The following is a 23,469-nucleotide window of genomic DNA, read 5'->3' on the forward strand; positions in this document are numbered from 1 at the left end:
GCAAGACTCTATCAGCTAACCGGGGCTGTCAGTCAGGACTCTGACCTCTCCTGGGGCAGCAGAGGGTGCGTCCCTCAGGGAATCCGCAGCAGCTTCCCCTTTCTGCCTCTCTCCTCCCCGTGGGGCTGGTTCTCACGGCTACCCTTCCTGAGCCATGGTGGCATCTGGGGGACATTCAGGTATAATCTGAGTTGGGAGGAATTGAACAATCTGTGGGATTTGCTCTTCTGAACTCTGCCCTAACTCTATTGCTAATCTGGTTAGTAAGCCCATCGGCAGTGAGGCTTGCCTCCTACTAAGGGGATCTCATCCCGAAGGAACTGGAACGAGGAGGAGAAAGAGAAGCGATAAAGCCCTGCAGCATCCTTTGTGCTCCAACCAGCTGTTTCTGGAAGGTGACTCTCTGTTTGGTGCCTGGCTTATTTATCGGTCAGCGCACACTTCTGCTTAGTTGTGTGTGTGTGTGTGTGTGATGACTACAGGGGCTGGTTCCTCCGCTCTCCTGCCCTCCTTGAGTGGCCTATGCTCAGGGGCCCATTTCTTTCCTCTCACCTGTTGCTTCGTGTTTGGCTGGGCGAGTCGGGAGGGCAGAAGGAAGGCTGCGGTGCCCTGGCCAGAGCCTGACCTGACCGCTCCCCACTTCTACCAAAAACTCTTCTCTTGTGCCTGACGCCCTGGAGACACAGGCGTCCAAGGATGAATGAGCCTTCCTTTTGGTCATCCTTCAGCATCTGAACCTTGCATGGTGACTCCTTGGTGCTGGCCAGGGGTCCTCACCCCCCTGACTCAAACCTTGAATCTTGTTGAGAAGGCGTATCCCTTCTTCCCGGAGCTCCTCGAGGAGTAAGGATTGGATGGAAGGTCTCTGGACAAGTGGAGGAAACGTGTGTCCCTTCAGAGGCACCTCAGAGGCCACCTCCTGCAGACGTCCCGCCGCGGGTGGCCGGCTCCATGCCGGTGGCCCTGCACCCGCGGCGGACGGAGGTGGGGTTGCTTGGAGGCTCTCTTCCCATGAGCCTTGGTGGGAAGCCTCAGCGTCTTCATCCTGATGACACTGGCAGCCAGTAGGGACCGGTGGGGAGTTGGGGGGTGAGGAGTGCTGCTGGCTGGAGCCTGGCTTGGACAGGAAGGAAGAGGACAAAGCGGCTTTGTCTCGTCTCAGTGATGTGATGATGCAGAGGTGAGAAAGCCGTGTGTCTGGGCCTTTCCCCTCGGCGAGCTGAGGCAGAGGCATGCACGGGCAAGAAGCCAGACCTTCCCTGCTCTGAAGGACCCGACCCTCCTCCTCACTTCGGGTTTGCCTTTGCTGGCGCAAGTCCTAAGCTCTACTTTCTGGCTGTATATACCCTTTTCGTTCCCGACAAAGTTGTGGTGGGTCTTTTTTTTTTTTTTTTTTTTTTTTTAAAGCTGTTTGAGGGGGTTGGGAAAGGAAAACTTTGAAAGTAAAATAATAAAAAACAGACCACTCTGCCTTGACAGGCACATAAATAGCTTCGCCACGGCCGGGCTGCGCACTGGCTTCGCCATAGCAACCCAAAGCCAGTGTTTACAGCAGCCCGTCGCCCCGACTGGGAAACAGCAGCTGCTCCTGCTCCGCCAGCCGCGCCACACTGCTGCCTTGGCCTCAGAGCAGTGGGCAGGCGCCCCCGGGAGGTGATGCCGAGAGGTGATGCCAGGCCTGGGACCAGCCCTCCTGCGGGGGCTGTGGGAAAGGGCAGAGCGAAGGCAGCATGGGATTCAGATGTGCCAGCGGGGTGGTAATATTTGCAGAGCCTGGAGTGAGTGGGGGGGTGTCTTCTGTGTCCGCTGCCCCCCTCCCCTGTGAACTGCCCCATCCTCTGTCATCTCCTGCGGAGGTCGGAAACAGGAGGCAGAGGGTGCTTAGTTCCTGAACTCGAAAGGGGTCTGGGTGTTCCCCTGAATCTCACAGGGACACCCTCTCAGGCCTGTTACCTCAAGGACTCACAGGAGGGGGGCTTTCCTTGGGAAGATCACAGGGTCTTTCCGGGAAAGCGGGCTGCCCTGAGATGAACAGAAGCAGACATCAGCATCCCGGAAGGACTACAGGAGGGAGAGAGGTGACAAGACCCTCCTGTGCCTCCCCTGACAGCCTGGATCCAGGGGCAGTGTCAGGAACAGGCCCCCACTCGAGGCTCTCAGTGCTTTAGCCTGGTGGGGTTGCAGCTTCTCATGATGTTGTTACAAAGATGCGTTGTCACCTCTGCGTCGTTCTCAAAGGGAGAGTGAAACTGGGGCAGGGAAGTGACGGGTTACTGGGGCGTGCGCCCTCTCTCTTTCCTGATAAACGTCATCTTCTCAGAATGGAGCCCTTGTCCATTTGCCTGGGACTTTCAGAAAGTAGTTGGGCTGAGAGATGGCTGGGCGGGCGGAGCTGGAAGGATGACTCTGTACTCTGTACAGGTGAGATGCTCGTGGAGCGGAGGGAGGCAACAGGAGGGCCCGCCAGGCCTGGTGTCCGGTGCATGGTCCTCTGGCTCATGCCCAGGTCACACAGGAAGGTAGTTTTGCTTCCTCTCTTACTGAGCCCCTGGGACAGCTGCCCACGGCACTCCCTTTTGGTGGATGGCCTGTGACCTCCTCATTCTGAGGCCGGGCTGCTTTCCTCTTTCCTCTCACCACTGAGGACTCCGCCGGAACCTGGGCCTGGGAGCCATGAGATCCTGACTCCAGCAGCCAAGGGAGGTTGACGCCCCGTCCCTCCCCATGAGCGAGGCATGAGTCTGCTGAAATTTGTTTCTAAAAACAGCACAGGATCCAATCCAGCTGTTGAAAAGCCCCTTTGTTCCCTTGGAACCAAAATGTGGGAAAACCAGCGGCAGCCCCAAGAAAAGGCAATCTCTGTTGCCCCAGAGAGTGTGCGTGCTGCCGCCCCAGGGGCTGCCTCCTGTCTGCTGACCCAGTGGCTAACCATCCCGATTCCGAGGAGCTGCGCCTTACTCAGCGTGAGGCAGAGACCCTTGCTAACCCGTATCCTGAGCACTTCCTGTGAGCTGGTGGGAGGGATCAGGCGAGACTGCCAGCATCTCTTTCAGTAGGCAACAGACCTTCTAGCTGGCACTGTCACTCCCACCTGAAGTCGACTCTTGTCCTTAATCAGCTGAAGGAAATGATCAGTGTTGCTGTTTCATCCGCCACCTTTTTTTTTTTTAATCTCTGGCTTGCTGTGAGCACTCCCTCTGCACCCCCTGACTCATAGGAGGCCACAGAGGTGACCCGGGCCAGTATGACTCAGATTACTTGGAATGAGGGTACATTCCCTATGGCTCTGGGCCCAACGGAGTGCCCTTTTTTGTCTGGATATGTTAATACTATTTTAGGATGGAGCTGGGGTGGTGGTGACAATGCCCTCCTAGACACATTCCTGCTTCAGTTTCCTGACCCATGCCATGCAGATCCTGTCTTCATCTCGATGGTGCCTGGGGTCTCTGACATGGGCTGGATCAACAGGCCAGACGGTCAGGAACAGACTATCATCAGCCTTGGGTCAATCCTTGGTAACACTGTTTAGAGAAAGTATGTGCTATCTGTTTACCTGACCGTCCTCTGTCCCCTGAAGGCATCTGGCCAGGACTGATACATTTTGTCATCATTGCCATTATGTGTCTTAGAAGGACAGTCTCTCCAGGTCTGAAAGGCTTTAGCACCATAGTATATTTTATTTTATTTTATTTTATTTTATTTATTTTATTTATTTTATTTTATTTATTTTATTTATTTTATTTTATTTTATTTTATTTTATTTTATTTTATTTTATTTTATTTTATTTTATTTTATTTTTATTTTATTTTATTTTTTATTTTATTTATTTTTTGGCCCTCAGGTGCAGACTACTGAGTCAGCCATGCTAATGGATTCATGGCCCAGGATTATCACTGGTCCGTGCAAGGCCCTTCCTGTGCTCAGTTTCCCCAGATCCCAGGTCTTTTCCTTTCCTTGCCTGTGAGCAACATTCTAATGTGATAATATGTATCTTTTTGATTAAATACGTCCCTTAAAATGTATAGTATTGCTTTAGATGGGTGTGTTTTTAACTTTTGTTAAAGCACCCTTTTCACCCCCACGAAGCACTGTTTTGGAGATCAGCAGTATTGCTGTGTGCACATCTGATCTGTGCTTTTTATGGCTGCATAATATCCCCCGTTACCAAGCACACGCCCTTTACCTGTACATCCCTGGGAGGGGGGGGTCCCAGGTTGCCTTCTATTCCTGTCACCACAAATACTGCCCCAGTGAGCATCCTTGTACACTCCCCCTTCTGAACCTGTGGGAGCACCTTTGGGAGATGCACCCAGTAGATAACTGGGTCCAAGGTATGCATAGACTTGGTTCGGCCAAGTGCAAGGTGGCTCTGGGAAGTAGAGAAAAATTCTGGATCCCTAAGGCCCAGGGGGTTGAGGACGACACATTTTCTCCAGGTAGATGCTATGATTCTGGCACTGCATTTCTGCTGCTGAAGTGAAGGAGACACCTCAGGACAGCAGACTAGGGGAGGGGGAGGGCAAGCGAGGGCGCCTCGTGGGTACCACCTAACCAGCAAGTGACGTTCTCTGTGCAGGAAGGGAGTACTCACCAGAACCCAAGTCCTAGGGGCTGGCTGAGAATTAGCATCGGGTTCCAGGACCAGGGCCAGAACCACAGGCCACAGTGTGCCATCCTGGGGCCAGTGCAGAGGACTGATTTTGGTGCCTCACTTGGCTTCCTGGCATGGGCCTGGCTGTTGCTGATGACAGGTGGTGCCGCCCACCAGCTGAACTTTAGCCAACGTGCTCTGCCTCTGACCTTCTTCCCATATGCCTCCCAAGGGCCTGAGTAGATTGGAGGAGAGAGGATATGCTCAGGTCTGCTCTGCGAGCCAGCAGGCATCAGAGGAGCAATTAGGGCAGGGCAGGCATGGGAAGGGAAAGAACCTGGTTCCACGAGGATGGCTGCTAGACCTGAGTGGGAGGGACTGGCGCGGGATTGGGGGCGGGGGGCTAGAATCTGGGTCGTGGAAATAAGGGGCTTATAGTGAGGAGGGAGCGGAGCAGCCTCTGTGCGGAGTTTAGGCCTTCAGGGAGAAGGGCCAGCCAGGGATGCGTCATGCTAGGCAGCCGGCCGTGTTTGATGCTTGCCGGCTTTCTTGAAAGGCCCTCTCAGAGGCATGGGAGTGCCCACGAGAAGGAGTGAAGCTTAGGACACTGTAAGTAATGGTGCAGGAACTGCCCATGCTGGAGAAAGGAGACAGAGTAATCCAGGGCAGGATCTCTGTGCCTCTCCCAAGTCACTGCGGGTTCCACGGCCAGGGGTGTGAGGTAGCAGAGTGGAGGCAGCCCTCATCCCCACTCCTGGGATCTCCAGGTGGAAATTGGGTATGTTTGGAATCACACCCGTCCAGAGCCAAGGGCATTCTGGCTGGGGGGGATGCGCACGTGGGGGCGGGGATGGGATGGAGCCGGAGTGTCAGCTGATAAGCTGTGGACCTACCCCTACACCTGCCGGGGAAGTTCAAAGAGGTAAGGAGGTCCTCTTTTAGAGCTTTTAGGGATCATGGGCCAGGAACAGATAGATAGGTACACGTGGGCTTTCTCGTCAATCCATAGCTTTGTTTCTCATAAGATTGTCCCTGTACTCGAGGCATGGTGGCTTTGGATTCAGACTAGGGCATAGACCCCGGCTCTCCCAATCTGTATTTCCCTACTGTAAAGCAGGGCGCCCTCCTTTACAGGGCTGTCAGTGAAGATTCAGTGAAACAGTATATGTAATAGTGACAGTAGCTTCTATGTAGGGACCCACCACTGCACATCCCCCGCCAGACGAGGCTGCTGCCTGGATAATGCGCACGTGTGTGTGTGCGTGTATACATATATGATCTCTCTCTGCATTTTCACCAAAAGTGCCTGCTGTGGTGCCTGGCTCATTGCAGGTGCTCCACAGATATTATTTCCCTCCCTCCTCACCCCCACTCCACTCCCACCCCGACTCCTTCAAATAGGGACCCACGGAGCCTTATTTGGGATGTGGAAGCCTCCGGATCAGAGAAAAGGGAACAGGTTTTGTGCAGGGAGGCGTAAGGATGGGGAAGGGTGAGCTTGAAGCAGGTTTCATATTTCAGTTTAGTGTTTCCTAAGGCGGGGCCAGCCTGCTCCCATGTGCACACACCCCACCTCCCCACCTCCCGCCCCCACCAGCTTTGCCCTTCTTTGCTTTCACATCCTCAGTGGCACTGACACTCCAACCAGAGCATCAGCAAGTGCTCCCAATTCACTTCTGAGCCGAAGTCCCAGCCCAGGGGGGGAGGGCAGGCACAAGAGTCTGCTCCACTGAGCAGCTGTGTCGGCAGCTCGGAGGCCACGGTTTAGAGTGGTTGCTTATTATTCCAGGCAGGTCCGGCTGCACCAGCCCGAAGCCCTCGGCCCCTGCCCCCTCTTTCCTTTCTCCTGTTTCCTTTCATACTTTATTTCCCATGCAGCCGCCAGATTCAACACGAGAAGGCAGAGGAGATTCACGGGGTGGGTTCCTTTCAGATTCTCAAAATCCCCCCACTTTAGCCCCTGCGGAGGGAGCACCCCTTTTTCTCCATCGTCTAGGGGTGTATCTTGCCTTCAGCACCCAGGCAAGTTTCTAAGAGTAAAGGATTTTTTTTTTTTTTTTTTTACAAAATCGGGGGAAACTGTCTGACTATCGTTTACGGTCTGGTGGCTTAAGGAATGAGGTCTCCGTTCCTGACAGCTCCCCACTTGGGAGCTTGCTAGCGGGACCAGCTGCAGGCCGAGGTGTCGGGAAGTGCAGGGCGGCCCGCTTCTCAGGGGTGTCTGGGGCTCCCCTTCACCCCCATCGTCCGGGGTGTGATGGGGGTGATTCTGAAAGAGGAGCACGTGTGAGAGCCAGCATTTCCCCTAAGCGGAGATGCTTATTCTCTGCACCCCAGAGACACCTGCTGTTAAAAGGCTTAACTAGACATTCGTCAGAAAATGAAGAGGTGCAGACTGGGGGAAGGAGTGCAGTGTGATGAACAGGCCAGCAGGCAGTCAGGGCCGCTGACTTGCCAAAGACCAAATTACTTAAAAAATTTTTTTTATTTACTTTTTTTGGGGGGGTTATTATGTCTATTATATTTATTTTTAGAGGAGGTGCTGGGGATTGGGCCCAGGACCTCGTGCACGCTAAGCATGCGCTCTGCCACTTGAGCTCTACCCTCCCCCTCAAACCACTTTTTGTCTCCTTGGCCCTCAGTGTTTTCATCTGCGAGGTGGGAATCACAGCCGTCCCGTGTGACAGTGCTTTCACACGTCAAGTTATAGAACAGATGTTACAGGACTTTAGGAGGGAAAAAAATTAAAATGATTTAATGATCACGTGAAGTATTCTGATGTCTTGCCCCTGCAGGAAGGGATGAGAGTTTGAACTTCCATCCCGTGGTCACTAGGCTGGCAAGATGCTAGAAACGGGCAGTGAGAACATACCTTACCCAGAATGCCCTGAGCCGAGTGACTAACCCTGACCCGCCTAGAGGTGGGACCTCCCAGGCCGCTGAGCATCGCGGCTGAGGCTGAGGCCATGTGAGCACTTACAGATTCTCCTTTGCCAGTTGCCTAATAAGGTTAGGGGCTAGGCAAGCCTAGCAGTCACGGAGAGCTCTTATTCGAAGAGATCAGAGCTCAGAGAGAAGTACTGGCACCTGCTACGCCTTTGAACTCCGGAAGAATTTTCACGGAGAGCCCACCTTAAACTGGGGTTCCAACTGGGCTCCGCCCCTTTGACTCTGTGCCAGAAGCTTAGTGCCTGACCTATGTACATGTCTGTAGAGCAGCCTGAAGCAGACAAACTTCATTCTTTTCCACGTGTCCCATGGGTTCTAATCTTAAGTGACCTTTTCTGATTCCCTGTGTGAGTGGAAGAATCTTTCCTATTTGATATCTTGAGCAGGGGTTCGAAGTAAGGAATTCTGACTCAGACTGCCCCTACTGTCTAGAGATCCAAGGCCGTGTAGTCTAGTGGTTACTGCTAATGGTTATACCCTAGCTAATGGTTATTGCTAATGGAGCTGCCCTGGAATTTTCATTCCCTTCGGGGTGCTAGGAGCTCCCCCCCGGCAAGGAAAGCTGGAGGGGCGCATGGGGCTTCTTGCTCTTCTGCTTCAAGGGCTAGAAGTTCGTTAAGATCAAATCAGGCTGTTTCGCCCATCACTTGAGACGCTGGTCATCTTTCATTTAAGATTTCCAAGCACTGTTTCTGCTTATAACCCAATTCCTTTATCGCTTTCTTAGGATGGTGTGAAAAGGCAGGGTAGATTCTTTCCCCAGGTACAGTGGGAGAATCTGAGTCCTAAGAAAACTGAGTACTAACAAAGCGAAGTGACTTGTTCATAGGGTGCCTGGGAAGATGGGAAATCTGGTTCTATATCTACTACTGTTTATTCAACCAAAAAAATTAGCTGATACACCGGTTCTCTTCAAGGCACAGGGCACAAAGCAGTGAACTAGACATGCAAAAAATCCCTGCCTTCATGGAACAAACATTGCAGTGGGGAGAGATTAAAAAAAAAAGTAAAGTCTGATTTCCACTTCAGCGCTCTGTCGGCACTGTTCTGAGCATCCTCTTCAAAGGTTAAGGAGTTCTACTTAAGAGTCAAATGGGCTTCTTGCTGCTCTAGTCCTTCCCACTGCTTCTATGCCTGAAGGTGCGGAATCAGAGAGGAGACTCTGTGGTGCTGCCTGCCCCTCTGCCAGGAGGATTGAAGGGAGTTTGACTCACTGCCTCAGGTTCTTTATAGACCTCCTTGTTCCTCAGGATTCTCTGATGACGTCTAAAAAGAAAGGGAATGTGATGTTTAAAACAAATTGCAACAACAACAAAACTAAGTCCTGCTTGCATAACCCTTTGCAAGTCCGAGTAGCTCCAAAAGTGCAAGGTGAGAAGGAGGCGGCAGAGGGCATCCTGGGAGAGGAGGAGGTGTAACTGCCTGCATCCCAGGGCAACCTGCCGCGAGCAGGATGGATGGGAATCAGCAGGCACTCAGGCCATGTGTGAGTTTTGGAAAAGTGATGGATGAGAGCGTCAAGCCCTCATCCGATGGTCCGTGTACTTCCGTGTTTACCCTTTAGAAGCAAGGATGTCATCTATTTATTGGAGAGGGGCTGCTGACCAGAGAGACTTGGCTCCCCCAGTAACTGAACTCAAGTTGGTGGGGACTGTTTCACCAGAGCTGGACCCGCCGTGTTCGGGTGCCTCTTCCCACTTAGGTGGCTGGTGTGGGGCAGTCGCCCGTGCATGACACACAGCAGCCCCTCTCTGAAGCGGAGAGCAGGGCTCAGGATCAGCTTTGCCACCTTCAGTCCTCCGTATTCTCACCTGCACAGACTCCGCCCTCTCCCCCTCATCCACCTGCCTTCCTGAGGGGAGAAATGCTGATGTGAGACCCTCTGGTGTCACTCACGCACAGGCTAACTTTGCCCCCTGGCGACCTTGTGGTGGCCCTAGGCTCTAATCTGAATGACAGCCGTCTTATTCTGGCCACCCCAGAGAGCCTTTAACACTCATAGGCTTCAAACTCACTATCCTTCTCAGAGATCCCTCTGTGTCCTTTATGTAATGAGGTTCCACCCTGTATTGCCAACCACCGGAGGCTTTTACTCACTCCTTCCCGCTGACAGCTTTTTGGAGGCGGGTGGGGCTTGGCTCCAGGATCCGAGCTGAGCGCCTGACCTGTTGATAACCACAGCAGGCAGGCTGCAGACTTTCTGTACAGCATCAGGCCGAGTACTCAGAGGGGCCACAGGGGATTTGGGCATCTTCTATCAGGTTGGCCTTCTGGTCTGTAAGTGTGTGTTGGGGGTAGGGGAGGCTGATGGGGTGGGGGAAGGTGGCGGACCGCCCTGCAGCTCATTCTGGTCTGGGCTCCTTCTCCGCGCTCTCCTCACCTCTTAGAGGTGGGGTCAGACCAGAAGGCTCCGTCGCGGGCCCCTCAGACAGACAGGGAGAGTAGGAGAGCCCTTACTTCCAAGTTTCTGAAGCTGATGGGATTTGTGTTGCTAGGTTTGGAAGAGGTGAGCTATGAAGACTGCGGTGTATCTGAAGTTGTGTCTCTACACTGGAGTCTAGCAGGCGGCTGGGGCCTCGCAGGGAGAAAGGGGCCTCTCCTAGGTCAGTTCCCTCAGCTCGGGCCTCAGCTATCAGCTCGGCTCAGACATCAAATCAACTGTCACCTAAACCCTTATGCCAGAATGAGTACCTCTTGCCCGAGCAGATGCTGGCTCCCCATGCTGCTCTAATTGTTTCTTTTTGTCTGTCTTTGCCTCTTTATTGCAGAGATCCAGTTGTCTTCGGTATCCAAGGAGCCCTCCTCTTCCTCCTCCTTCTCCTGCCGCCTCTCTGCCACGGCAGTTGCTGGTTGTTGCTTAGGTTGCCTCCATGGTAACGTGCACATCCTGTTTACCCCTCCATCTGGGCAAGTTGATCTCATAAGGAACCTACCTACCGTGGACAACCGCTGCCATCACCACCTGGGGACACCACTCATTGTGACACGTGGTCCGGCTTCCATTTAGTTCCCCCATCCTCTTCCTCCTCTCGCTGCCAAGCTTTTCACACACACACCAAAAGGATCTGGGCTGGAGGCTGCTACTCTGAAGCTTATTGCACGAGATATAGTCGATCTATTTCCCAGCCGAGCTCCCAGAGAAGCAAGAAGTAGGAAGAAGTGAGGCGGAGAGTCAAGAGACCCCGACCAGTGGAAGGCAGACCTCACATTTTCTCTGGTCGAGGGGCTTGGTAACAGCAGGCAAAATGACGAACCCATCAGGACACGCCTTGCCGGCCAACTCGATAGCTGAGAGCCGTGACGGGGATTTTGGCTGCACAGTAATGGACCTGAGGAGGCTCATGGAGCTGCGGTCAACTGATGCAATAAACCACATCAGTGCCCACTACGGAGGTGTGATGGATCTCTGCGCCGAACTGAAAACCAACCCCGTGGAAGGTAAAGGCCATAGCAGGGGGTGGGGAATCGGAGGAAGATGGCTAGTGTTAAGGCAGACTGTTCTCCCAGCTTCTAGAAAAGGCGTATTTCCAGAAACCTGGCTGGTATGTCTGTGTCTGGTGGACAAAGTACGGATCTGAAGCACTGAAAGGGGGTGAGGCTCTGGAGGGAACTTCATTTCTTTCCCAGAGATGATGTTTAGGGACTGTGGGATTCTCTGAAGATCATTCTTTCCTCCTTTTTTCTATATCAAGGTACAGAAGAGAAATTATATATCTCTATTTTATAAATGTTTATGTTAGAGGTGCTTTTATCAGTAAATAATCATTAAGTCCTTTATTCTGTATCAGTCTTTGATTGCAAAGGGTTAAAGATAAAATTCCTCCCTGCACTGATCTTACAGTGTAAGAGGAGAGGATGGGCACAAAAAATGTGGATACGTCCATCCACCCAATGGAGCACTTCTCTACCAGACACAGAAATGGGATTGCAAATCAGTTGTACCCACCGTATCTTTGAGTTACCCACTCTGTTTTCTGTCAGGGAATTACTGATGACTTTTTCAGCTCTGTCTGATGTACTTTTAATACAGTTCTTCTTAATCTGTTCTTAATAGAGAATGAACAAATCCAGCTTCGTGCTGACCTGGCTCTGCCCAAGTGCCCAGTGAGCCGCATCACCATCAAAATGAAGAGCGAACAAAAGGACTCTTACTTTCTTACTTTTTGCCTGGTTCCAGCTTCTCTATTACAGGTCCTTGCTTGGTCCTGTGAGTCAGGCAGGCCATGGCTGAGTAGCTTGAGATTGAGCAAAGATCTTAGCCTTTTGAGGTAGACCATTTCTGACCGTTTCTTGGAGGCCACGTCACATTTCTTGCCAATTCTAGTAAGTTTTAGCCCCAAGCCAGTGCTTTAAGTTAGTGACTTGAAGTCCAGACTCTGGGATTAGAAAAAGGGAGAGAGAGATTCTTTTTTTTTTTTTTTTTTTTTTGGTGGGGGAGGGAGTCTATTTTTGGAAGGGGGGTAAATTAGGTTTTTTTTTTTAATGGAGGTACTGGGGATTGACCCCAGGACCTTGTGCATGCTAAGCATGTGCTCTGCCACTGAGCTACACCCTCCCCTTGAGAGATTCTTATCTAGATATCTGTACATTGCTCGTGTCTTATTTTCTTTGCAGAGAGAGCTGCCCTACATGGTCTCTTTACTTCTAGAATTCAGTTGCTTATCTCATAGGCTTTGACTTCAAATACCAGCTCTGGCATTTACTAGCTGAAAAGCATTGAACAGTTTACTCAGTCTCTGAGTAAACATCAGTTTCTTTGAGAACAGTGTTAATGTTCTAGCCTGTAGAGTTATTGGGATTAAATAATATAATGTATGTATAATCTCACACTTATAATGGGTATTCAGTAAATGAGTTGCCTCACATTAAAATGAAATCCATGTGTCTGAAGATATTTGTCAGAATATGAGACCCTCTGGAGTGCGATGCATTATTACATTTGGAGAGGTGGCTGCACGTCTAACCACAACCACTGTCCGTTTTCTCCATTCACCTCTTTGTGTCTAAAAGAGACCTGGTTAAGATGGCGGTGCTCAGTGGCTTTCATGTGGCTCACTCTTTGCCTTCTGTTTAGTACCTAATGACTGCCCTGCAGACAATGCCTACTTGCTGTCAGCGAGATTTCTGTATCCTGCCACCTTCACAGTAGTACTGACCTTAAAGAGAGGCTATTCCTGTTATGTTTTCACTGAGATCATGCAGTACTTGAGACACAACCATCAGAATTTAAGCATCTCTCTCCTTTTCCCTTCCTATACTGTTCTTTTTTTATTTAATTGAAGGACAGTCAGCTTACAATGTTGTGTCAATTTCTGGTGTACAGTGCAATGCTTCAGTCACACACGAGTATACATATATTCATTTTCATATTCCCTTTCACCGTAAGCTACTACAAGATATCGAATCTAGGTTCCCTGTGCCGTACAGTAGAAACTTGTTAATCTATTTTTTATATACCGGTCAGTATCTCAAACTCCCAATTTATCCCTTCCCACCCGCTTCACCCCGGTAACCATAAGTTTGTTTTCTATGTCTGTGAGTCTGTTTTTGTTTTGTAAGTAAGTTTATTTGCCTTTTTTTTTTTCAGATTCCACATATAACTGATATTATATTTTTCTTTCTCTTTCTGGCTTACTTCACTTAGAATGACATTCTCCAGGGCCATCCATGTTGCTGCAAATGGCATTATTTTGTTATTTTTTATGGCTGAGTAGTGTTCCATTGTATAAATACACCATGGCTTCTTTATCCAGTCATCTGTCGATGGACATTTAGGTTGTTTCCATGTCTTGGCTGTTGTATATAGTGCTGCTATGAACATTGGGGTGCAGGCATCTTTTTGGATTAAGGTTCCCTCTGGATGTATGCCTGCTATACTGTTCTTGATCCCTTTGGTCAGTTGTTTCTCTCACAAAAGGGAACTGAGAAGCCCAAATAAGCTGGAATCTGGGAAACTCCTGATAGCAGGGTCCAGACTTTCCTCTCAATGTTCCATATCCTTTCTCACAGCTGCTGTTGTTTCCTTCCTGATTCCCAGAGAGCTTCCGTTCCCAAAGGCCAACATATACATCCTACTTTAATCTCAACATCAGCTATCAAATGTTACGTAGAGGCTCAGATTCTTGCCCAGTCCCTGCTTTCAGACCTGTAGTTGAAAGCCGCCCCTGTCATGTCAGGTGCCTCTGTTGCTACAGACTCTGGCCACGCTCGCACACCCCAGGTCCCCTACCACTGGCACAGGTGTCTATTGCCATGCCCCTGCTTCCTGGGTCACAAATACGTATCCCGTTTGTGTCACTACTGCAGTTGCCTCAGGGGTGCTCCTGCAGCTGGGGAGATGGGGCAAAAAACAGCGTTTCCATGAGTAGTTTTTAGCCCCCAGTGCCAATGGGGACCTCCTGGTGTGTGAGAAGAATAAAGGGATAGAAAAAGGAGACTCAGAAGAGTAGTCTCCCCAGACAAGGGCAGTGCCGAGCTGTTTAGTTGGGCAGGCAGGAGAAAAGAGCGTGGATATCCAGGTGCCCCAAGGAGCAGATGCTATAAAAAGCCAGCCTGTTCACAGAAGACCGCACTGAGGTGCCTGACAGCCTAGCATAGCTTTGTCACCTGTGGGAGGCCCCTGCAGACTCATAATTAAGAATAAAGACATTTACCTGGTCCTTGAATTCTGCTGGTTGGAAACCAAGGAGAAGAACGATTGGGGAACCTGGTTCCTAGGATACTTTCTGTTGGACCGGTAGCATCTTTAGTATAGGTTGGCAGATCGCTTTCAACCACAGCCGTAGCTACTAAGGGCCTTATGGAACTTGGAGTTTATGACATTTCTGACGCTAACATGGTCTTATTATTCCAGATTTATACAATTCTAAAGGCAGATGAGACTTAATTTTAATTCATTCTCCTTCTCTCTCTCTGTCTCTCAACAGGCTAAGAGGTTTAAACGACTTGCCTGAAGTCTTACCACAGGATAGGACTCAATGGAATAGTCCATATTTTCTGATTCATGGTCCATTAATGCTCTGCTGCCTCTTCTGTTAGAGCAGAAAAGAACCTCAGAAGCACGGATAATTTTTACATTTGTTTTCTATTCCGATGCCTGACAACCTGTCTAACTGTGACCCAACGCTACTGTTAATTTACTTTGGGCTTGCGTTCCTTGAGTAGGCGAGGCTAGTCAGAGTAAGAGTAGGCACTCTAGTGGCCAAGACTTGGTTAGACCTGAAGACCTGGAGATGCTCGGCCTCCAGCATCCAGCAAGGAGCCAAAATGGGAAGGAAAGTCAGGGAAACAAAGAAGGGTGAGGGAGATGTGATAGAGATCTGCTTTCATCTAATGGACTAAAGGTTTCAGCCTTCATGGCCACGTTAAACAGAAGCAAAGAGGCAGGGGTGAGTTCCTGAAGGAGTGGGCCGTGTTGCGTAGGGTTTCTTGGTAGGGAAAAGCATTTTGCACCAATGGAATCTTTTGACTTTGCTTGCTTCTTTCCTCATTCCAATTTCTTCATCCCCCCCTTCTTATTGTCTCTTCTTTCCCCGTTCCATCCCCACCCCAGCCAATCTCTCCAGTCCCCAAAGAGCAGAGCAGTTTGTATAATACCCACGAGAAGATAGTCTTTTATCTTCTTCTTCTTCTTCTTCTTCTTTTTTTTTTTGGAAGTACTGGGGATTGAACCTGGAACCTTGTGCATGCTAAGCGCACGCTCTACCACTGAGCTGTACCCCAGCCCCCAACCTTTTATCTTCTGATCAGTTTTCCATGCCATCTCCTTGCTTCGGTGAGCAAGAGAAATCCTTGTGAGTGAGAATTACCTGTGGCTTAAGGGTAAGAAAGCAGAGGTATTTCCCTTAGTCTCGGTTTCCCTCTGTGTGCAGGAAGAAGAAGGGTTCCTGGAGGAGAGATTCTTTGGTCTAAATAGAAGGTTGTATGAACTCTCCTTTCCCCAGAGAACTTGTCCCCCCTGCTCCTCAGCTGTGTAACCCTTCGTAGGAGGAAGAATGATGTTTTCTGAGGAGCTAGGCCAACAGTTAGGGGGAAGGTCTGGGCCCAGACCAGAAAGGGCAGGAGAACAGAAGCCTTGACCAAATAATAAGTCATTCCCCATGGACTTCTTTCAGAAAGCTGAAGGCTATTTATGTTGAATGTGGACCTAAAAATACGTTGGTGGGAATTTCTGTTTCATGTTCCCTCTGTTACTCTGCTAACTTCTTTTCTCTGCAGAGTTGAGGGTGTGACCGTGGGATACAGAGGGTTTCTAATTTCTTTTCAACCATTAAACAAATATTTAATGTCCAGCAGGTGCTGGGGACACAGTGGTGAACATGACAGGGACAGTTCTTTCCACAGAGCATATAAAAGGATACACGAAAATCAAGGCACTCTCAGAAATACTGGCACACTGCTATGGTGGGGGAAGGGGTGTTACGGGGGCACATAGCACGGGGACCTAAGCTGAAGGGATTGCCGGGGAGAAGGGGGGGGCTTAGGAGTTGGAGATGGGACTCCTCGGTCACGTGACTGCCTAGGGACGCTCTGGCCTGGCCATGCTCTGTGGTAACTGCTACCACTTACTGAATGTTCGTGGCACAAGACGGAAGCATCTTTGCCTTGCATAATTACTGCTCAGCTACTAGGTTTGGGGAGCTGAGATTCCTTGGGGAGTAAATGGCCAGAGGGGAAAGAGTCTGTTTTAAGACAGGCCAAATTTTCACTTTGGTTCCTTAACTGCAGGGTTTAGGTTAATTTCCCTTGCCACCTTAAGCTCTCAGGTCTCGCCGTGTTCCTGTTGCCACGCCTTGGAGGTCAGGTGGCAGGTCCTTTCTCCCTCCAGCTGGAGCATGCTGAGACTGGGCTTTTCTTCAGTGTGGCAGATAGAAATTTCTAGTAGCATTGTCAGTCTAGCAGAAAATTGCACACATAGCCCCAGCAAATGTTCACCTACAGCACTGCTGTATTACTATTAGTACTTCCAACGCGAATATTATTTACGGAGTAGGATCGATAGGAAACAGAAATGGATGAAGTAATATAAAAAGTTCCGGTACCTTTCCCGTGCTCCAACAGACGGATGCACGCCCCCTGTTTAGAGACCGCTGCTTTAGGGAGTGTTGTTGTTGGGAGTGGATGCCAAGCGAGTATGGGATGGAACAGGTGTACGAAGAAGAGGGGCACCTGGCTTCTGGGAGATTTTTCTCCCTAGCTTCAGGGCTTATAGAATGTCCCGCTTTTAGGAGTCCATCAGTATCAGCCTAGAAGCATCGCCGAGCTGCTTCGTTCCCCCTGCCCTCTGCCCCAGAGCCATCACCTGGAACTCTGCTGAAGAGGCCAAATCAATCATCCTAAAAACAATTCATGGGGGCCCGACTGCAGAGATCAGCAGTCTGTGGTCCACTCTGCCCATCACACTTGGGCAGACGTATCGGCACTGGTTTAAGCTACGAGAGAGACTCATGCTAAAAGACTATCTTGGAGGTGGGGGAAGGGGCGGAGGTGGGCAGACCAGCTCAAACAGCCAGAGAGCAGCTGCACTGTGATGTGAGCAGCTGGGGCAAGTTCAGTAGCTTCTTAAAAGAGATACTTAATCTTTCTTTTTCTTCTTCTGGAGACGGTATCCAGAGGCATTCAGAATGGTCCAGTGTTTGACAAACCATCGTAGGCTGTCCTACAATGCAGCCTCTAACAAAACTAGGCTGTCCCGAACCCCTGGTAACAGAATTGTTTACCTTTATACCAAGAAAGTTGGGAAGGCATCAAAATCTGCATGTGGCGTGTGCCCAGGCCGACGTCGAGGAGCCCACATCGTGAGACCTAACGTTCTTACGCGATGGTCTAAAACAAGGAAGCACCTCAGCCGGGCTTGTGGTGGCTCCACGTGTGCTCCACGCGTCTGTGACAGGATCAAGGATGCTTTCCTTATTGACGAGCAGAAAGTCATTGTGAAAGTGTTGAAATCACGAGCACAGAGTCAGAAAGCTAAATTTAAAAATGAAGCTTTTTTGAGTAATAAAAAAGTGAAAAAGAGGGGGAAAAAGAAACATTTAGTCCTTGGCAGAGGGGTGGGAAAGGTTTCCACAAAACCTGGGGGAAGCAGAATCAGCCGTGATGGAGGAAGGCAGGAGAGCTGAAAGCACCCTCCCTCAGCCCCTCCTCCCCCTGCAGGGGATTCCACGTTGCACCCTGGGAGTTCCCCGTCTGGTTCTGGGTTAAACACCTGGGGCTGAATTAGGCCAACAGTGCGTGACAGATGTGAGCCTTCTCATCCGCGGGCCAGCCCCGGGCTCTGCGAACTCTTCTCTGCCCAGCTCCTCCTGGCCCAGAGCTGGAGGCTTAGCTGGCATAACGTTACCAAGCCGGGGGGAGGGAAACCTGGAGGCTGGGAGAGTGATTATAGCTCCTGAACCTGAGAAGCCTCCCTGCTTTGTCCCCTTCCACCAGGCCTAGAACCTTCCGGGCTCATTCCCTTGATAGCTCAGCAGAAACTCTTGCGAGTTTCGTTTTGTTTTGAACCGTCTTGTTGTTGCCTTACGTTGACCCATCAGCTAAGAGGTGGGAAGAAGGACAGCGTTCCCTCCTTGTCTGCGGCAGCGTTGCGTCTCCCCTCGGAAGTGGGGTTTTCACTCCTTTTATTTAGCGCTGAGGTGTGAGCACTGGGGAGTGTGACACTGGAGGGCGGCGTGTGTGTGCATGCAGCCTGGGAGAAGGCCCAGCGGAGGGCCGAGGAGGGCACTCTGGGCAGCGTTCTCTTCCCTGTGCCAGAGTCAGAGTGTTCAAAAAAGGCATAGACAGAGGGCCAGATAAAGAGCGACATCCCCTGAGGAGGCTGCCCGCCTCGGGCAGGGCTCTGGGACGGAGAGAGTGAAGGAAGGGGCATGCTTCTCTGAGTCCGTCATCCTCTTGCTGTGACCTTAAGGAGACTGCTTTCTCGGGGCTGGAAGTCCAGTAGGTAAAGAACACATGTCCAAGCTGCGGCTGTGTTAAGCTTGAGAAGCTGAAGTTGGGAAACTGCTCTGCGCCTTCGGAGCAGTGGCGCTGGGTGAGGAGCAGGAGGTGGCTACAGCCTGTCAGTCCCCGTGCTGATTTGAAGCCACTCTTTGCCAGCCCCCTACTCCAGGGTCTTTAAGGTAGGACTTGAAAGGCATTTGGATGTCTGTTCTTCTCATACGCCAAATGGGATCGCCTCCAAATCAACCCAGAGAAACCTCTCGCGCGTACTCTCTGTGTGGGAGAAGGTTCTGCTGTCTCTTTGGCAAGGTGTCAAAACCCAGACAGCTGGGAAGTCCCTCGTGATGTCTGACCTAGCCCCACCCTTTCTGGGCCTGAGCTGGCTCTGATAAGAGGTACCTCTTCGGGAAGCTGGCCCCAGCCCTTCCCTGCTGGAGCCAGGCCACTGAGGGCTGGGCTGCGGCTCTCCTCCCAAGCCCCGGGCCCCTGCACAGGCTCACAGCACACGCAGATTTTCCACAGCTGCTTATTCCGTGTCCCGCCAGCCGGGGCAGAGGCCGCACGACTCCCCAGCGTGGGGTGGGGGCGATGACCTCACAGCCTGACATTCTTGTCGCCTCTCCCAGCTCATGTGTTCAGTCTGGCTCTGGGGGCCAGAAGTACTCCCAACTTAGGTGGGGTGTCTCTCTTGTGTCCTTGGGGACAAGGTTTCCTCTCATTTTCTTGATGTATTTCTAGGGGAAACCCTTTTCCAGCATTCTCTCCCTGCCAAGTCATCCTTCCCTTCTTCAGGAAGCTGTGTATTTGAGAAGCCACTGCAGAGATGAGAGACTAAAACCCTCTCCTGGGCTGGACAAGTATTTATGTGAAATCACAGCCTCTGAGATCGGGGCCTGGGAGCATCTTGGGGACAGGAAGAATTGGATTGGAAAAGCCCCAGATAGGGGACTGGCCAAGCTCCCGGTCCCACATGGCTTTCCCGAGCCATGCCACATGTCAGAGAGGATTCCCAAGTTCCCAAGGCTACTGTGCTCACAGCCCCAAACTGCCCCTCCCTGCCCTCGGGCGTGCTGGGAGCTTGGTGCCGCCACTTTCCTCCTTCAGGGAGCTTATTGCAAGAGCTTAGGGTGACTTAAGGTGGAGCAGAGGAGAGAAAATGGCAAAAAGGAAGTAAAGGTATGACTTCTAAGGCATCTAGGCAAGAGCAGCGCATGACTTTTCTGTCTTCCATAATGTGTCTTATTTCATTTGCTTGGATCCAAAAAAAGGCTAATCATGGAACTTTAATCGAGTACAAAAATCATAGGTTGGACTCAGACATGGGGTCACCATCCCTGAGGACAGGAAAGAGACAGGACTCATTCACCTTAATGGTAAATAGAGAGTGTGGACAGGACGGACGGGCCTAGAGGTGCAGGGGAAGGCAGCACGTGAGCCTGCCCTGAGCTGAATAAAGGAGGGTGCCCGACCATCCCTGCTTGCCTGGGACTGAGGGCTGGTTGATTACAAGGAGCGTCAGTGCTGAGACCTGGAGGGTCCTAAGCAAACCAGGACAAGTTAGTGACAATAGAGAGAAGCCCGAGCTGCGTGCGGCTGCCTCCACACGGCTGCCCCCTCTGTGTGTAGGCTGGCATCCAGCTGCTTCTTGGGGAGCGGTAGAAACTCTGCCACATACTCGAGCAGTTACATAACCTCTCCTGGCCTTAGTTTGCTTGTATGTAAAATGGGTTAATAGCGGCCACCACATTGGGCTTTGCAATGTTGAAGTGAGAAGACGCGAATGTGCCCGGGGAGGCATCTGGCCCAGAGTAATCACTTAAATGTGAACAGCCTTATTTATTACTCATTCATGCAGCTCATTCAACAAATTTGTGTGCAGTACTATGTGTCAGGTGCTGCTCTAGACCTAGGAACAAAGATAAACATCCTGCCCTTTCGGAGGGGGATGGACAAACGGAGGATAAATATATCACATAATCTACTGGGGAGAAGACCCGTAGAGGGAAACGATGGAGCAGGAGAAGGGGGCGCGAAAGTACCGGGGCAGAGACGTCAGCATTCAACATGATGGTCAGGGTCTTCACTGAGATGGTGGCATTGGTGCAAAGGCGTGAGGGAGGTGAGGGAATGAGCCCTACCTGGTGAAGAGGAACCCGAGAAAGGAAACAACTGGGCAGGGGTCAGGAAAGAGAAGTGTGTCTAATGCATTCGGAGGATGGCAGGAAGGCGAGCTTGGCGGGATCTCAGTGAACAAGGGAATGCAGCAGGAGGTAAGGGGTGGGGGCTGGAGACTTCAGGGCCATCATAAGGTCTTTAGTGCCCTGTTTCACTCCAAGTGGAAGCCACCAGAGACTCTAAGTGAATGAGTGTCATGAGTTGGGCTTGGAAGAGATCATTCTGGCTACTATGTTGAGAAGAGACTGAGGACAGGAAGGCAAGGGTGGAAGAAACTCACCCGTCAGACAGTGGCAGTAACCGGGAGAGAGATGACCTGGCTTGGACCAGGATGGGAGCCGTGGGAAAGGGGAAGTGAGTGGACTTTGGGTATGTTTTGCAGGTAAAGCTGATCTGACTAAATGTATCCAGCAAGTGGATGAGAGAGAGAGGAGTCCAGGCTGATTACAGGGTACTAATACGAGAGCAGAGGGGCAGGGCTACCCCAGCTTCTAGCTTTGGCCTTCGTTAGGCTGTTGGGATGTCCTTACAACGATCTCTAATATCTGATGTCTTGGTTTGCCCTTACAGTCAGCCATTCGCCCTTGTCAAGGAGGGAACAGCATCTCTTCCCTTTACACTGTGAGTCCCACTTCTCTGAGAAGCATCCCAGGGAGATTCACAGATGATGAGAACTCCTGCTTCCCTCGAGCGACTCTGGCCTCCAGCCCCGCAGCTCCAAGTTGGCACAGACTTGCTCTCGGGTACCTGGAGGAGAGAGCCAGCAAGGCCCTGCCCTCTGGCAACTCTGCCTCTGCCTGCCTGGGGACCAAGTGCGCTGCCCAGAAGCACTCCTTTCCCAGGCCCTGGTTTTTCTTTCCTGCTGAGAATGGACTTTCGCAAAGTGTTGGAGGCAGGAAGCCTCTGGGAAGCAGCCCAGCTGCTTCTAGGTGCCTTGGCCAAACCCGCTCCCCTGCAGGGGCTCTGCTGTGCCACTCCGCTGGAGGCCGGGGGTGGGGGGTGCTTAGGGGAACCAGGAGGCCGGAGGCCCGGGACAAGACCATCAGGCACCACTTTTCAGAACAGCTCCCTGCTTCCCTCTCCTGGGTGCTAGCGAGAGAACGTGGTCTCCAGTCCCCGTGTCCACAGTCGTGGATGCCAGTTCACACCCCCGCTTTACCCCCAGGCAGGATCCCCGGGTGGACCTTGGGTACCTCTCCTGATGGTTTCCGCTTTGGGTGGAGAAGTGGGGGCCGTCTCAGACCCTGCAAACAAGACTCCCTTGGTACCTATCTTCCCGTTTTCAAAATCTTTTTCCATCTGAATGACTTCCTTAGTTCTAGCCCAAATCTCTCTCCTTGCCATTTAAGGTAACACTCTTGGGTCCTATTCAGTGGAGATGGAGAACAGATGTTTGCCCTCATCCCCGCCATCGGAGCAGCCCTTCACGTAGACTAAAGCGTGAGGACGTCCTCTGGCAGCAACATCTGCATTTTCCCCTTGCAGCTTCCAGTCACCCGCTTTTCTTGCACCTCCCTCTGTGTGAAGCCACATGGAGTGTCCCCGTCCTGAGTCTAATGCTCCTCGGCTGCTGCTCTTTTTTCCAAGACAAAGTTTGCCTCCCCCTGCCGGTGGGAGCCCATCAGACCGTGCGGCCAACAGCTCCCAGGGCCAAAGCCAAGGTTAATTTGCTGCTGTGTGTGAACAACTTGATAAGTGCCACCCGGCATTAATTGAACTTACAAGATTTCTCCCCTTCCCTTAAAGTGCAACCCCCTTGGGGCCCGTTAGAGGGGCCTGAATATAAGGAAGGCACTGGGCCTAATTCTGCCTAGCTCTGTTTCTCTCTGGGCCATGCCTAGGAGATGTGGGTGTCGCCATGCATGCGACAATCAAGGACAATCAAGGACTGCGTACTCTAACTTAGTGGCTTCGTCTTTCTTCTCTTATTCAAGCTGAATACTAGTACTTAATACTAGTGCTTCCTTAGTACTCAAGCTAAGTAGTACTTCTTAGTGCCTAGTACATCTGTAAGTCCTGTCGACTGAAATAAACGCACAGCCTGAAAGTTGTGGGTTATGTTTTATTTGGCGGACATTTCTGAGGACTCAAACCCCTTCCAGCCCAGGATGACAGCCTCTCAGGTCGCTCTGAGGCACTGCTCCGATGAGGTATGGGAGGAGCTAGGATATACAGGAGCTTTACAACAAAGACCAGGTAGTTGGAACAATAAAAGATCACTTGTTATCTAAAGAAAACCAGGCATCTCAAGTTAAAGAATTTAGAGCTTTTCTATGTATGGGAGGAAGCAAACATTTGGGCTCATTGAATTCATTCCTTTGGCTGTCTAGGGCCAGTGTCCTGTCCTTTCTTACTCTGAGCCCCCTCAGGGTGCACCACTGTGAGTGGCTGCAGAGGCCGGGCTGCAGGCCTGACCTCACTAGGGGGTGGCGGCAGCCGCTGATGACTCACTGGCTTCAGCGTTCTTTGTTTACTGATGTGGTTTGCAGTATTTTTCGTTCACAGTACGTAGTACTTAGTAGACCAGTAGTACCTTTTAGAGATCTATGCGTTTCTGTGGGTGTGTGTGTCTATGTGAGTGTGCCTGCGTGTGTGACAGCCTAGGATGGATATGTGTGCTTAAAGGAGGTGCCCAAAGTTGGAGTCTCTGCTCTGTTGATCTCCCAAAGCCATTGGAACTTGGAACCAGCACAGCTGGTTGGGCTCTGTCCCCTGGCCTCCTCGTGTGACCTTGAGCAGATAGCTTATTCTTTCTGGCTCTTGCGTATGAGCCAGTGGGTGGAAGCCAGCTCAGTTGTTAAATCATGACCAGCAT

General features: G+C 51.2%; 2 protein-coding genes across 8 annotated transcripts in view; both read left to right on the plus strand.

The window, feature by feature from the left end:
- Positions 1 to 23,469, plus strand: part of ATP2B4 (ATPase plasma membrane Ca2+ transporting 4) — a 95,273-nt gene that overhangs the window by 32,662 nt on the left and 39,142 nt on the right. For all 5 annotated transcript variants that reach the window (XM_032466668.1, XM_006178185.3, XM_014553736.2 and 2 more), the window contains exon 2: positions 10,310 to 10,979. In XM_032466668.1, the coding sequence (XP_032322559.1) occupies positions 10,787 to 10,979 (193 nt within the window). In that variant the 5' untranslated portion in view covers positions 10,310 to 10,786. The remainder of the gene's footprint in view (positions 1 to 10,309; positions 10,980 to 23,469) is intronic.
- Positions 13,611 to 22,701, plus strand: LOC116659288 (60S ribosomal protein L34-like). Of its 3 annotated transcripts, XM_032466734.1 has the most exons (3): positions 13,611 to 18,658; positions 21,225 to 21,275; positions 22,004 to 22,701. In XM_032466734.1, exon 1 carries the CDS (start codon positions 17,165 to 17,167, stop codon positions 17,660 to 17,662), a length of 498 nt encoding a protein of 165 aa, XP_032322625.1. In that variant the 5' UTR covers positions 13,611 to 17,164; the 3' UTR covers positions 17,663 to 18,658; positions 21,225 to 21,275; positions 22,004 to 22,701. The 3 variants fall into 3 exon arrangements, with proteins under 3 accessions (XP_032322625.1, XP_032322624.1, XP_032322623.1); XM_032466733.1 differs by having other exon boundaries at positions 13,611 to 21,275; XM_032466732.1 differs by having other exon boundaries at positions 21,225 to 22,701.

The sequence above is a fragment of the Camelus ferus genome, chromosome 23 (assembly GCF_009834535.1).
Source record: "Camelus ferus isolate YT-003-E chromosome 23, BCGSAC_Cfer_1.0, whole genome shotgun sequence".
Classification (NCBI taxonomy): Eukaryota; Metazoa; Chordata; class Mammalia; order Artiodactyla; family Camelidae; genus Camelus; species Camelus ferus.